This window comes from Manihot esculenta, chromosome 9 (assembly GCF_001659605.2).
Source record: "Manihot esculenta cultivar AM560-2 chromosome 9, M.esculenta_v8, whole genome shotgun sequence".
Lineage (NCBI taxonomy): Eukaryota > Viridiplantae > Streptophyta > Magnoliopsida > Malpighiales > Euphorbiaceae > Manihot > Manihot esculenta.
In genome coordinates, this window is record NC_035169.2 from 28696089 (window position 1) to 28711823 (window position 15735).

The 15735-nt window shown below is 32.6% G+C and overlaps 1 protein-coding gene across 1 annotated transcript; it reads right to left on the reverse strand.

Moving 5' to 3' along the window:
- Positions 1 to 4320: 4320 nt before the first annotated feature.
- LOC110622310 (L-type lectin-domain containing receptor kinase S.4) lies at positions 4321 to 6625 on the reverse strand. The gene has a single exon (XM_021766776.2). The coding sequence runs from the start codon at positions 6343 to 6345 to the stop codon at positions 4381 to 4383; it is 1965 nt and encodes a 654-aa protein (XP_021622468.1). The 5' UTR covers positions 6346 to 6625; the 3' UTR covers positions 4321 to 4380.
- Positions 6626 to 15735: the final 9110 nt, after the last annotated feature.

Sequence of the window (15735 nt, forward strand, 5' to 3'; positions counted from 1 at the left end):
TATTATTATTATTATTATTATTATTTGATTGATGGTTTAATAGAGTCTGTGAAATTTAAATTTTATTATTCATCTTTAGTTTTTATTTTTCTATTACTATTATTATTATTATTATTATTATTATTATTATTATTATTATTATTATTATTATTATTTTTAATAGATTCTGTTCATATTTTTAAGATACTATGTTGTTAATTTAAATGTTTTAGTATCTTTGAATTATTCAATAATGATTAACAATTAGTATAATCAAAATAATTACAAAATTTAATTTGATTTGTTAGTTAGAATTAAATTTTAAGAATGTTGTTAGTTAGAATTAAATCTCTCTAATTTTTAAAATGATTAATGAATTAAATCTAATAAATATTTTTTAATTATTTATTAATTAATATTAAGTAGCAAATAGTTTTTAATTAATTTATATTTGAAAAAAAGATTAATTGTATTTTCCATAATTAAATTCAATTTATTAAAATTAATAAAAATATTTTTATTTTGATGATCAATTCTCATAATTGAAATATTTTTATTTCAATGATGGATTCTCATAACTGTGATTTTCAATTAAAATTTATTTATATTGATATTCTCTCAAATTTGTATTTAATTTTTTCTTTATTATTATTTTTTAAAACTTTTTGATTTGTAATTTAGTTGAATCCTTAAATTTCCATTTTACTTATTTATCTATGCTAGCTATTCAGCAGAGATTTTTAGTCTCTTTTTATAAATTCAATCCCATCCACTAATATACAATTTATATTTATTAAATTTAAATAAATTATTTTTAGTGATTTCAACACTCATAATATATATAACTTTATAAATAATTATTAAACTTTTTTTTCTTATAAAAGAAAGTGATTATTTTTTAAAAGTACATTGGAAGAATTCCACAAGCTAAATATACGAAATACTTTAACCAAAAACCTGGAGCACTATTCTACAACTTTCATCATCTATGCCTTTCTTTATTGACTTCTTTCTCATTAATTTTATTTATAATTATTTTAAAATACTTTCAGCTTATAATGTATTGATATTTAAATTATCTTTAATATCAAAAAATCTCGATTGAAACTTTAATTAAAATTAATTTATATTTAAAAGACCATAATACTTTCAAAATAAATTTAAAAAGAACAATTAAATCATTGATCATGTGAATACATTATTTTAGGTTTAGATAAATATTTAATTGCGTCAATAATTCATCAACTTTACAAAATATTTTATATTTTCTTTAGAAAAGGAATATGGAATACGATTCCTCCCTGACTATGTTTATATTATATACGTACAAACAAAGAATTCTTTGAAAAAAAAAATAAAGAATTCGCATTTTCTATTCAACTAAAGTTATTAAGCGGCACAAATTAGTACGAAATACCAGTTGCCCTGTCACCTTCTTTTTATTTTTTTAATCTTAATCTCAAATTTTAATTTTTCTATTCTTTTACTTTATCTCCATAAAAGAAAATTAGTTTATCTAATTGTTTTATAATTTTTTTTAAAATATTAATATTTATGCCACTTAATTTTTAAAAAATAAATAATTTAATGCTTGTATTTTAATTTTTATTATAAGGAAAAAATATAATATTTTTGAATGCAGTTAAAAAACTGTTTAATTTTAAAAGAGGTGATGTTGAAACAAAACTGATGATGTGTCTGGAATGAAAGCTGTGATTGATCAATCCTGCCAAGAAGAGGATATGAGATAGTTAATATTTATTGTAGTCATTTTGATATTTAAATTAATAAACGGAAAAATGAGGTGAGTACTAGGAATTGTTTAGAATTCAAGAATAATTATATAAAAATTATATATTTTTATTTTTGTAATCACTATTTTTCATAGTGTAAAAATAGAAATTAACTATAATATTTTATGATAATTTGATAATAATTTGACCAGTTAATTAATAAGTGATCTTGTCGGTTTAATAGGTTGAAAATTCTGTGATTACATACATAACGAAAATTTGACGGTAATTTAATAGAGTCTCACTTTATAGTTAAGAGAGTGAATTTTGATGAAAAATAAATCCGACTTCTTCGTGAAAGAGTAAATCTTATGAAGAATAGGCTCAATCTTTTTAAAAGAAAATAAATCTCAATGAAAGTTAGAGAAAAATTAATTTTAATAAAAAATTGGATACTATAATATCGAAATTTTCCTTTCTAAGAGTGAACTTCTTTATGATAACAGCTCATAATCTATTTGAAATATATTAATTAAATTATTTAATTTTAAAAATAAAAATACAACCTAAAAATAATTCACCTTCTTAATTATTTAACTATAGATGCAGTTTTAGGAGTTTGGTTTAATATACTTTTAAATTGGTTTAACAGCTAAAACTATATTTAATTCACTTTACATTCATTTCAAGTCCTTACACATCATTCTCTATAAAAAATAAAATAAAATTTAGTACGCTAAACATTTAAAATGAGGTAATAAGGGCGGACACACAAGTGCTTACTCATCATTCCCTATATAAAAAATAAAATTTAGTACGCTAAACATTTAAAATGTGTTAATTAAGGGCGGCCACACGTTATAAGAGGGTGGCTGTGGTTCCTCAATTTCTAATATTTTTTTAAAAATTGGCCTAACTCTCAAATATCCAACTTCCATTATATATAATATATACTTTTTTTTCTATAATATTTATTATTTTTTTATTATCTTAAAATTACTGTCATTTTTTTATATATAAATTGATTATTATAATTTTATTTTATTTTATTTTATTTTCAAAACAAATTTTTATTAATTATTATTTTTTTAAATAAATATAATTAAAAAAATAATAAAAAATTATCTTTATTAATATATGTAAAAAGTAAAATGGATAAAAAATTACTAATAAAAAGAAATAAAAATTAAAAAATATTTAACAATAAATATAAAAAATCTCATTATAGAGAAAAAAAAATCTAATAGACAACCCACAACTTCTTCACTCTTAGGTTTTTAGGTAATTTTATTTTTTTTTCATCAATTAAGCTTATTTTTAAAGTTTATTTGAATATATTTTTATTAATTAGTGATTTATTTGCTCAGTTTGGTGATAAATTCTTAATTTATTAATATATATTTTTAATTTATTCAATTCATAAAAAGTATTTTAAAGTAATTAGCCCTGAGAAATTTATTTTAATCTATATTCAATTATTCAATGCACAATAAACTCCATAACAAATTACTCATTTTTAATTATTTGTTATTATATATAAAAAAAGATATTATAGAAAAATTTAATTATCATAATTCAGTCATTGATAATTTCGTGATTTAAAAGAGCTAATATAATAGCTAAAATATATTATATAATTATTTTTAATAATAAAAGTTGATTTCCATTTTAAAAAATATGAAATTAGAGATTTTTTATTAATTAATATGTAAATTATAATTTTTTAAATATTTATTTCTGCATCAGTTCCGTGGAGTTAACTATGCTAAGAATCTTTAAAATAAGTCAGTTTAATCTAAATCCAGTTATTTTTAAAACATGCAATATAAAAAGAATTTTTATAGTATATTTTACATATACTTTGTTTATTTAAATAATTATTTTTATTTATTTAATATATTTAATTATTTTATTGAGTTTTTTTTTTTTAGGAAAGTAAGAAAAATAAATTAATGTGTACCTGGAAATTTAGACCTAATTGAATAACCTGTAAAGTTTAGGAATTAAAATGAAATTCTTCCTTAAAAAAAGGAAAATCTACCCATGAAAATGTGCTCTCTCCCTCTTTCAATTCCCAAATTCTCTTCCCTCTCCCATTCTTCATGATCTGGATGACACTCAAACTCAACCCCACGATCAGGAAGCAGTGATGGACACATCATCAATATATTAATTAATTTATATATTTTTAAATTATTAATTATTTAGTCTTTATTATGAAATGTAAAAATTAAATAATTGTGATTTGAAATTACAAGAAGTCAAGTTATGATTTGAAAATGAAAATATTAAATTATTATAGACATTTTTTGCTGTTGTAAATTATTATACACATAAAATTGCACGGATTGAATAATTGTATTTTAAAATTGTAGATATTAATTACTGGAAAGAGCATTTTAATAATTCACAGATAAATAACTACTTAAATAAATAAATAAAAATATTTTTTTTCTAAATAGACTAAATCGTTAACTATTTAAAAACAAATACTATACAATAGTAAAAAGGACATGAATTAATACCAATATTTTATATTGAGAGTAATTTTAGTTAATTTTAAAAAATTAAAATATGATAGTGAAATGGTATATCAGATATAGTATTTTATTATTTTTTAAATATAAATTAATTTTATATAAAAATAATATTAATTTATATTTAATTATCATCGTGGTACAACGATTTGAGTTGAAGAACAATAACTAAAATTCACCCCAAAATCATCAAACCCATCAGCATATGCTCCCTGATCTGGAGTCCTCAATCTTTCAGGCACTTGACACTCTCCATGCAAAAACCTCATCACTTGCCTCATTGTCGGGCGTGCTATTGGCACATCGTTTGAGCACATTATTCCCAATTTTATAACCATTGCCATTTCACTCTCATTATACTGCCCATTGAGCCTACGGTCCACCACATCAAGGACTTTGCCTTCTCTGAATCTCTCCCACACCCACTCCACCAGAACCATCTCTTCAGGCAATGCCTTGGGTTCTATAGGCCTGCGCCCGCAAGCAACCTCGAGCAGAAGTGCGCCAAATGCATACACATCTGAGCTCGCTGTAGCCTTTCCTGTTCTTGACAATTCTGGTGCTAGATAACCCAAAGTGCCCACGACCCTCGTTGTGCTGGGATTTGAGCCGTGTTCGTATATTCTTGCTAGTCCAAAATCGCCAAGTTTACCATTCAGTTCACTGTCCAGGAGAACGTTGCTGGCCTTAACGTCTCTGTGAATCACTACCTGCTCATAGCCTTCGTGTAAATAAAGAAGCCCAGAAGCAACGTCCTTTATAATTTTTAACCTCTGTTCCCAATTTAAAATCATTTTTGGTTCGTCAAATAAGAACTTGTCTAAACTCCCATTAGCCATGTAATCATAAACGAGAAGAAAATCATCTATTCGCCTACACCAACCCAACAATTGAACGAGATTTCGGTGACGAAGTCGACCAACGCTGGCGATTTCAGATACGAACTCGCGCAGGCCTTGTTTAGATTCGTTTGAAATTCGCTTGACTGCTACTTGAACCTTTGAATCGGGTAGTGTACCTTTATAAACTTGGCCAAAACCACCGTGCCCAAGCAGCTCTTTCTCGCTGAAACTATTGGTTGCTTCTTTGAGTTCTTGATAAGAGTATCGATGAGGCCCAATCTCCAGCTCCCAATCTTCTATTATATCAGCGTTCTTAATTCTTCTAATTACGTAGACGATAGCAGATGATATAAAGACAATTGCGAGAAAAACCGATGGGACTGAGACACCTATTGTTAAACCCATGTGCTTCCTTTTGGGACTAGCAGGAAGTGAAGGCAGAGAAGAAAGATCCAAAGCTGGAGCCTGCCCATTAATCTTAAAGCTCCAGCCCAGTATATAATGTAAGCTAGCAAGCAAACCTGTTGAAGAAGAGAATCCAACGTACATATGCTCTTTAAATATTGGTGAGAGATCTACAGGAAATGAAAGGATTGGCAATCTGGGTTTCTTGGAAGTGGGTGAAATAGTCACATTGAGAAGATTTTGCAGCGAATCATAATCAATCCAAACCTGGATGGCATATCTACCCTTGAGATTTAAATCCTGCTTTGAAGAATCGTCACTGTAATATGCTGCTGGAGCAGATGCATTGGATTTCAAGCTGTTTATGTCAATACCAACATGGTTGTCGTTGATGTCTTCGAACTCGAAGTCTTGAACAGTGTCGAATTCAACAGCGAGAAGGTGATTTGTAAAATTACCTGCATCACTTGCATTGAGAAGACCCAGATACTGACTGGGAAGAGCCTTTAGATCCTTTGAAGTTGAGATTGTGAAAGCGAGGCCATGGCCACCAAGTTTTGAATACTCTGGGGCAATAACGAAAGCGAAAGAAGTAGAAAAAGAGAAAGCTTTGCCATTACTAGAGTTCTTGAACTGAAATGGAGAAGTATAAAAAGCATGGCCCATTAATCTACTGGTTTCATTGGTTAACCGAAGAACACCATCTTCATCAATCTCTGCAACTCCGCTCAAGGTTATATTGGTGTCATCAACACCTTTAAATCCAGGAAAGAAGAGTTCACTGGGCTGACATGAGACTGAGATCAACAAGAAGATAAAAGCTGAGAAGAACCAGACAGGAAAGGCCATGTATATAGATGAAGAAAAAATTAATCAAGAAATTGGCAAATCAAAAGCGGGTTAATATAAGTTTAAAATCTGTCAAAGGATGGAGAGGTTGGAGTGGTTTTGAAGAAAGAACAAGCAAGGGTCAGTCTGAGTCTCCATTGTTGAAAGAGAAAGAAGTTGGGGAAGGAACTCGAATTTCTAGGCAGGGACAAGAAAACGTAGGAATTGTGACACATGGGTTGACACTTACAGAGAATACGGACGAGAGTGAAGGCATTACATAGAGAAGAGCGATGCCTAATCTATCTCTATCTATTTAATATCTAAAGAAGTCTTATGCTTTATGGGTTGAAGTTAATTACAGCTCGGCGCAGACCCTACCGACTCTCACGAGAATAGAACTGCGGGAATCTGTTTTTTTCCTGCTTAACGACAAGCTTTTGGCATTATACAGTTTTATGACCCTTGCTTATTACGCTTCTATCAAGTCAGCCACACACGTCAAGTTATTTAGAGCTTTTTTTTTAATATATTCATAGTTATTTAAATTTTAAAAAAAATTATTATTAAATTTATTTTAAAAACATTTATAATTTTATTATTTCATTAAATAAATTACAATAAAAAAATAATGAACATATTAAACTCTCCTGTCTCATTCGGAATGGACACTCGAATTGATTAGTAAATTTAAACTTAAAGCCGATCAACAAGTGTAAACCTTTCATGCACTCATATTTGAACGGGACTTCAATTTGATATTTGTGTTACTGGATGGGTTTATTGCACTTTCTTATGAATAATAGTTAGAATAAATTCAAAATTTGAATTGAAATTATTTTAAAAATAATTATAAAAATACAAAAATAATAAAATTGCGTTTTTAAAACTGTTTTTTTCAACACAATTATGTTTCTCTTTTGAAAAACATTTTTTCGACCGAATCTCAATTGCAAATAGATAGATAAAAAATTTCATATTTATAAAAATTTTGGAAATTATTGTGTAATAAATATCATTAATTGTCAATGGTTATGAAAGAAAGATTGGGCTCTGCCGATGATAGATGAGTTTTGGATTTCTGAATGTCTAGCATTCGAGAACGAATGACATGACATGTATAATCAAATTTCATTTAATTCAATTCAGAAAATGTAATCATAAAATATGAATAAAAACATAAATCAACAAATCGAAATTTTTAGGCAATCGTTATGTCATATCAAATAAATTATTTTCTACTCAACTTAATTTTAATTTTATTATTTTTTAATGTAATTACATATATTATTATACTTGCATTAAATCCCCACCTAATAATTTTATTTGTATGCTTTGTTTTCGAGAATCGAACATTGTAAAGTGCGAAAAAAAGGTTTGATCCTTGATGGAAAGAATTAAAGATGGGCATGGCAGCTGCGAGCTTCACCAGGTGGCTAGAGGCGACAACAAAGAAGCAGATATTTTAGCTAAAATGGCGACGGCGAATGAGCAACACTTGACTCAGCCGTTCCATTTTGAAGAATTGCATACTCCGATGACTGATGAGAAAGAGTATTTTTCCGTAAAAGAATGGAAGTCATGGATGACACTCGTATACAAATTTTTGACACAAGATGATTTACCAACCGATGAGTTATCTGCCAAACAGGTAATAAGAAAATAGTTTAAATATGCACTAATTGATGGTTGGTTGTGCAGAAGGTCCTCAACTCAGCGATGGCTATGTTTGTTACGAAGGAGGAAGGCTTTGAAATTCTAAAAAATACTCATGAAGGTGATTGTGGGAGCCATGCAGGAGTCCGGACGATCAACCAGAAAGCATTCACACAAGGGTACTACTGGCCAATGATAATGCATGATGCAAAAGAGCTTGTACAGAAGTGTCAAAGTTGTCAAGTACATACGAACATCCTAAAGACCCCAGGAGAAATGCAAGCAGCAATTGGAATCCCTTGGCCTTTCTTTCAGTAGGGGATAGACATTCTTGGCCCGTTCCCGAAGGCAACCGGGTCAATGAAGTTCATGATTGTGGCAGTGGATTATTTCAGCAAGTGAGCTGAGGCTGAGGCAGTGTAGTCTATTGCCACGCAACAAGAAATCTCCTTCGTTAGCAAAAATATCTTCACTCGGTTCAAAATTCCAAAGGTAGTAATCACCGAACATAGAACTTAGTTTACGAATTCCAAGTTTAAAGATTTTTGTAGGAAATTGGAGATTGACTTGAGGTTCAACTCAATCTATCACCCACAGACCAATAGAATGGCTGAGGTAACAAATAGGACTATCATACAAGTGCTAAAAAAAAAGGCTCGACCAAGCCAAAGGCAACTGGCCTAAGGAATTGCCCCATACACTATGAGCATACAGAACAACCCTGAGAATAGCCACGGGAGAAACGCCATTTTCTCTCATATACGGGGCTAAGGCAATTATCCCTGACACAACATCCTGAAATTTTAGAGAATCCCGAAGAAATGCAGTTTAATTTGGATCAAGCCGAATTCCTATGAGAGAACGCCATAATAAGAATAGCGGTTTATAGAAACAAAATGTCCAGAATGTTCAACTGTAAGGTCAAGCTGCAATATATGGGACCTAGTCCTCAAAAGAATAGATATAACAAGTGGTAGTGCTGGATCTGGAAAGTTGGAGGAGAATTAGAAAGGACAGTTTAGGGTCTCAAAGGTCATTCGCCTAGGTTCCGATAAACTGACCAAGCTAGATGGACGAATCATCCCCAACTCCTGAAATATTTGTAATCTGAGAAAATTTTATCAATAATAGTTAATGAAGTGTTTTCATATGTTGTTCTCTTTAGTGATAAGAAACGATGAGATTGTCTTCTTCAAAAAGATTAAGGAGACAAAACAAGGCCACAAGGCGGGTTCTGCCAGACAGGCCACAAGGCGAGTATGCGCTAGGCCATAATCTGGGTGTCAGTCCCACTAAACAAGGCCACAAGGAGGGTTCCGCCAGGCCAAGCCAGAAGGTGAGTATAAGTCAGGCCACAAAGCGAGTATGTGCTAGGCCATAATCTGGGTGTCAGTTCCACTAAACAAAGCTACAAGGCGGGTTCTACTAAGCCAGACCATAAGACAAGTATGCATTAGGTCATAATCTGGTCGTTAATCCCACTAAACAAGACTACAAGGTAGGTTCTGTAAGGACAAGCCACAAGGCGAGTTCTGCCAGACCACAATTTGGGCATCAGTCCCTCCAATCAAGGCATTCACGCCATGCCATAAGGCAGGTTCTATCAAGCCAGAAGACCGGGTGCCAATATTAAAAAACAAGGCATCTTATGCTAGGCTAATTGGGTAAGCAATTGATAGGCAAACCTATGGGTGCCAACCTCCAAAAAAAAAACATGAAGGTGCCAATCAAAAAATTAAAGTTGACGGGGCGAGTCTGGGGACCGGGTGTAAGTCCCATATTGCAAAATTTCTTTAAAGCACTTCATGCTCATAAAGCGGGAGTCCACCATACCATATGTTCAGGTCTTAATCCTGCTTTATAAAAATTCTCCAAGGTTATTTTATGACCACTAATAGGGGATTAGGTCCTGCTAAATGAACTTGCTTTAGCCTCCTTTTTTTGGACAAAAGACGATGACCACCAGGTTCTGGGATTAGTGAGGCGGTAATCGCTTAACTAGTTATTTAAGTCGATGATTGTACGGGATAGATACAGAACATATAAACACCTAAGAATAGATATTCAAAAAATATATTTTCATTACCAAAGATCACAGGGGGAGAAGGAGGACTTCAACTCACTCCTCACAAAACTCTATTACATAAGAATTTTCTAACAGCTATTACGTTATTAGTAGAGACCCAATCGGTGGGGTTTTTCTCAGTCTGTCTCTCGCCCTCTTGCTTGGCCTCATCCTCCAGAAAAGAGTCATCTATCCAAGTAAAACTTTATGAAGAGAACCGTTTCTCTAACTGTCTTCCTGGTCTGACCCTCAGAATCAATTTTGCACAATCCAACCCTCCTCCCAGGGGTTGTGGCACTAAAAACTATTATAGTCAGGCTGGTTACAGTCCTCAGCCAATACGCAGAGCCGAGCACTATACTTGTACCTTTATGAAGGCCCGTCTTCAGCTACTCTCCGTAGACCATGATGGTATCCTTCGCATGGATCTGGTTATCCATAGAAGAAGAAAAGGAAGCACCCCTAACGAAGGAAGGGCCGAAGGTAGAACTTCTACCAATGGGGGAAGAAAAAGGAAAGAGAGTATCCCTATTCATTTTTCCACATATAAGTTGTAAGCTAAAGTAGAAAAAGAAAAGGGGGCTCTTGTACAGTGGCGTAGCTGGCAAAACTTTGAATACGGCTCGAGAAATAAGGTAATTATCATTTATGGAAAAAAGTAGGCAAAACGACATAAACAGAAAATACTAACCAAATCGTGCCACGTGTCCTAGAGCAGAAAAACCATCACCTTCGAATATGAAAAATCAAAAACTAGCGGGGAACCTTTGATGTTACATAATAATTGTCCAAAGTAAGCTATGAGCTATTACCACAAAATAAATTTACGTGGCAAGAATCTGTTAAGTGATTAATGTTATAACGACCCGGAAACCGATATCCTACCGTAACGGCCCGAACCGCCACCGGCGCTAGGATCCAGATCGGCTTAAGGCCGCCGGGACCCGTAGCAAGCCAAACATACCTCCTATCACCTGGTCAAATCCCATACATGATCAAAACTTTAACATAAAAACTCAAACATCTGAAGTACAAACCGAACCTGACCTGTATGCGACATAACTGAAAACATAAAAGGATCCCTACTAGAGCCCTCATCAAAACTCTAGCTGGGTCTACATAGCATACATCAAGCCGGAGTCACATCCAGAGAACCAAACCTAACCTGTGCATGCATCAAGCCACAACACAAGACCTCCACTAGGGTCCTCATCCATTACCATAGCGTGGTACACAACACATGCCACAAGATTAGTTCAAACGTAACTCAACATCTAGCATAACATACATCATGTATTAAACAGGGACTAACCAAGTCTCAGGGCCAAGCACAGTACTAATCCATAAACATAACTTTACATTACATTCTCTTACAAATCATTATCAATATATAATACATGTCCACACTAAAAGTGCTAATATAAAACTATTACATAAGCAAAACTTTTACTCTTGACGTCTTCCTGGCCTACCACTGACCTGCAAAACTGGGGTTAGGGGAGAGGGGTGAGCTAAAAAGCCCAGTGAGTAGAAACAAAGAAAACAGTTCATTAATTACATGCTTTCATAAAATGCGTCACAGCACAAACAAGTTATATCACGGATTGGACCCAACCCCAAAACATCCCTTCCAGTCTCAGTATGCCCGGCCCAGCCGGGTCTCACAACCTTCGTATGCTTGGCCCGGCCAGGTCTTACAACAACTGTATATGTATGCCTGGCCCGGCCAGGTCTCACAACATCTCTAGGGCTAGTGGGGTCATCCTTGGTCCAATCTCCATCAACAGTAAATAATGCAATGCTTCATATTCGTGTAACTAGTGCAATCAACCTATTACATATAAACATGATGCATGAACATGCTCTAGGCATTTGATTTCATAAAATAAAAGATTTAGTTAGTTCTACTCACCTCTGGCAGACGCTGGACCGACTCTGCAACTGCTAACGCTGATGGCCTCCTCGATCCCTCGGGTCCGATCCTACACAGGTGGACTCGAATGAGGTGCCAACACACTCTAAACAACTCATAAACAACTCCCCAAAAACCCCCTAAAACATCACTTAAACCTGCATAGAAAACAACCTTGAAAAGGCTGGACAGGGCACTTTCGGTGGCACCTTCGGCGGCCGAAAGTCCCACTCCAGAGACGAAAGTCAGGCACTTTCGGCGGCCGAATCCTTCCTTCGGCGGCCGAAAGTCTGCTTTCAAGCCAAAACTCAGCTTTCGGGGGCAAGGTTAGACGGCCAATCCATGCATCCAAAGGCAGGTTCAGCGGCCGAAACTACTTTCGGCGGCCGAACCTGAGTTCTTCCCAGAAGGGCAGAACTCAGCTTCTCATGCATTCAAGCCTCCCAAACCTTCCAAACACCCCAAAACAAGCACCCAACTTTACCAAAACATGCATAAACCCTTAACCATACACAAAGGAGCTTAATAACTTGATTAAACTCCAAAAACAACATCAAAACATACATAGATAGCTTATGACCCACATAGGCCAAAACCATCAAAACAACCCATAATCTCACTTGCTCTTTCCCACTCATGCATACACTCTCCCACATGCATAACCTAGCCTAAACATTCAACATAGCATCATATAAACATACATTTGCATAAAAACCCACATAAAGCCTAACATGCATATCTACTCATACTTAACCATTAAAACCTCTTAAAACTTACTTAAAACTTCATGAAACGTAAAGGAAAGCATAGATCCACACTTACCTCTTGAAGATCGAGGGTTTGTGCGAGCTCTAACTTGGAGATGGGAGGAAACTACTCCTTGGGTCTCCAAGTTCCCAAAACTTGATCTAAGCTTGAAAACTCTTCAAAACAGCCATGGAACTCATGAAAACATGAAGGAGATGAAGAAAAATATGAAAACGGCCAAGGGAGGACAAAAACTCACCTGAGCTCGAGAATGGGGAGAAAACTCACCCATTTCCGATCTGAGGGCCCTTTATAGGTGGCCTGGTCAAAGACCTTCGGCAGCCTAACGTGCCCCCTAAACTCATGCATGTTCGGCGGCCGAACTTGAGGTTCGGCGGCCGAACCTTGGCTCGTTCAAACAAGACTTTCGGAGGCCAAAAGTACTCCCGAAGCCTTTCCATGTTCGGCCGCCGAAAGCATTGGAACAATTGGTACTCACTCTCACCAGACTATTCCCTTAAAGTGGGAGGTCAAGGGTTCGAGTAGTGGGGGAGGCGATCTAATTTCCAAAGGGAAATTTGGGCCAAATCCACTTGGGGAATGATGCATTCGATGCAAGAACCCAAGGGGACAAATCCTGCCAGGAACCCGTGAGGGTGAATGGATGTTAAGAGCTGTTCACGACGCCAGTGGAAAGCCCGAGGTGGCAAGAGGCCAGGCGAGGGATAGCCCTGGGCCGTGAACGGTAACAGTGCCGGGGATCACGTCCGGGCTGTTACAAATGTGGTCCCACCGAAGGAAAAGAAGACTCAGACACCTTAATATTCGGCTCATTATCAAGACTCGCCTTCTCTTGGATAAGTCGAGTTTCAGCATAAAGTTACCATTAGCAAGTACAATGTAGTGGACTTTTGTTACGCCTGTAATCACATGATTTCGGACCAGTTAACTCGGAGAAATTTCTTATCAAGCAACCAGACACATCATCACTGGATTATTAAGAAATGTTATATTTATCTCTATTTTTTTACAGTATAACAGGAAAACGATTACTGAGATAAAGATACACAATTCCTACATAACTATATTTGAATTCCAAACAATTTCTTATATTTTTTCTATTCTCCAATTTACTGACTTAGTGTCGGAATGGCTGCCGTAAGCACCTACCACCTCACATCCTCTCTCTTGCACATTTAGCTAATTACAAAACAACTCTATTTTCTTACTTCATTATGAAGTATAAAAAGTAAAGGACTGAAATTTTAAGTTTGAATTTACCCATCTGCTTATTTCTTGGTAGACTATTTTAGCGAATTGATTTTTATACATAATTTTCGTATAAAATAAATAAATAATTTTATAAAATATGTAAATTTTATTTTAAATATAATATTTATAATTTATAGATATTTTATATTTAATTAGTCATTTTTTATAAATAAATTAGTATATTGATATTAATACTTGAAACTTAATTTTGATCCAAACTAATCAATATTTTTTTTATACAATAAGTTTATATTAAAATTCAAACTTAAACAATTTTCAGATTTGAAAATAATTGTAATATCAAAATGTATGGATATTAACTTTTAAAATCAAGTTTGATTAAACACAGTTATACAGTAATTAAACTCATTTTAATAAAATTAATTAGATTAAACATTTTAAAAATACCCAATGGGTTACTATGTCTGACTATGTATATCCCTCTTTCATTTCCAACTATGATTTGCCTCGTCATCAACTGTTTCTTTTCTTTTTTATTTTTCTTTCTTTCTGAGGGAAAGTCAATGTTAGGTGAGAAAATGTTTAATCCATTTTTCATGTGCTTAGATATAATTTTTCAAACTTATTTGATATGAATCAAATTTACAAAACCATACTTCAATAATATGTTTACTGTTAACTTAAATCCCATTGCATTTAATAAAAGTGAAAAATAATTTATAAATTAGTATTTCTCAAATTTATTTCAATCAAAATTAGCTAATTAGTTGGGATAATTCAACTATAAACTTCAAGTTTCAAGAAAATATTAAAATTTTATTTGTTCAGTTGCTTTTTTGCAATAATCAATTAAAATTAATACAAATAATTTTTAAATTTATTTTTTACTTCATTTAAAATGATTAATTTAAATTATTAGGTATATTCATAACAATTATTATATATTATTATCATTAAAAAAATATATTCAATCAGCACTTTTAGTTCTCTTCAAATTTTTAGAGTTTTATTCTCTACGACTTTAATTTTTTCTTGAAACAGTCGATCTTTCCCTCCGCCTCATTCGACAGTAGGTTCTTCTTCCTCCTCACTCAGGTGAGGTGTAAATATTATTTTGGTGTGTTCTTCACGTTGTTTGACAAATTTGAGCTTCATGGTGAGGGAGCCTTTCTTCTGCTATGCCTGTGTGTTGTTTTTTCTTTTCTTTCTCGATTGGTTATCTTTGATTTTATGCAACATCTCTTTATTTCATTTTTCAAGTGGTGAGTGAGGCAAAAGTTATTTTTTGATTGGTAACAGAGTCTACTCATCATTCAATGACTTTATCTTTTCTAAAAGTTACTCCTTTTTACCCTAACAGAGGCTTTTTTATCGATATGTTTTACTTTCTATTCTTTAATATGCTAAAATGACTTACATTTTTTATGAATTTATTGATGTAAATCAACAACGATGGTTGATTAGAACTTGCACAAATGAAAAATGATACTTATCTATTTTATTTTTTCGCGTCAAATTTAGGTGTATTAGTATAATAAGATTATAATTAAAAATAATATTATATTATTATTATATTAATATGTTAAAAATAATAAAATTTATTATTATAAAAAATTATATTTTAAATAATATAAATATATTATTATAATATATTAATTAAAAAAATAAAAAATATATTTTTTTTCAAATAAAGCCTGCTGCAGCTTTGCATTGCCTACTGCGCAGGCTTGTTTTTAATTTTAAAAAAAAATTGATGAGGCATCTGTATGATATGCGACCTAGATAGAAAGTCTGTCAA

Bases quoted from the DNA above. Each gene is read 5' to 3' on its own strand.
- LOC110622310 (XM_021766776.2), bottom strand. From the start codon at position 6,345: ATGGCCTTTCCTGTCTGGTTCTTCTCAGCTTTTATCTTCTTGTTGATC.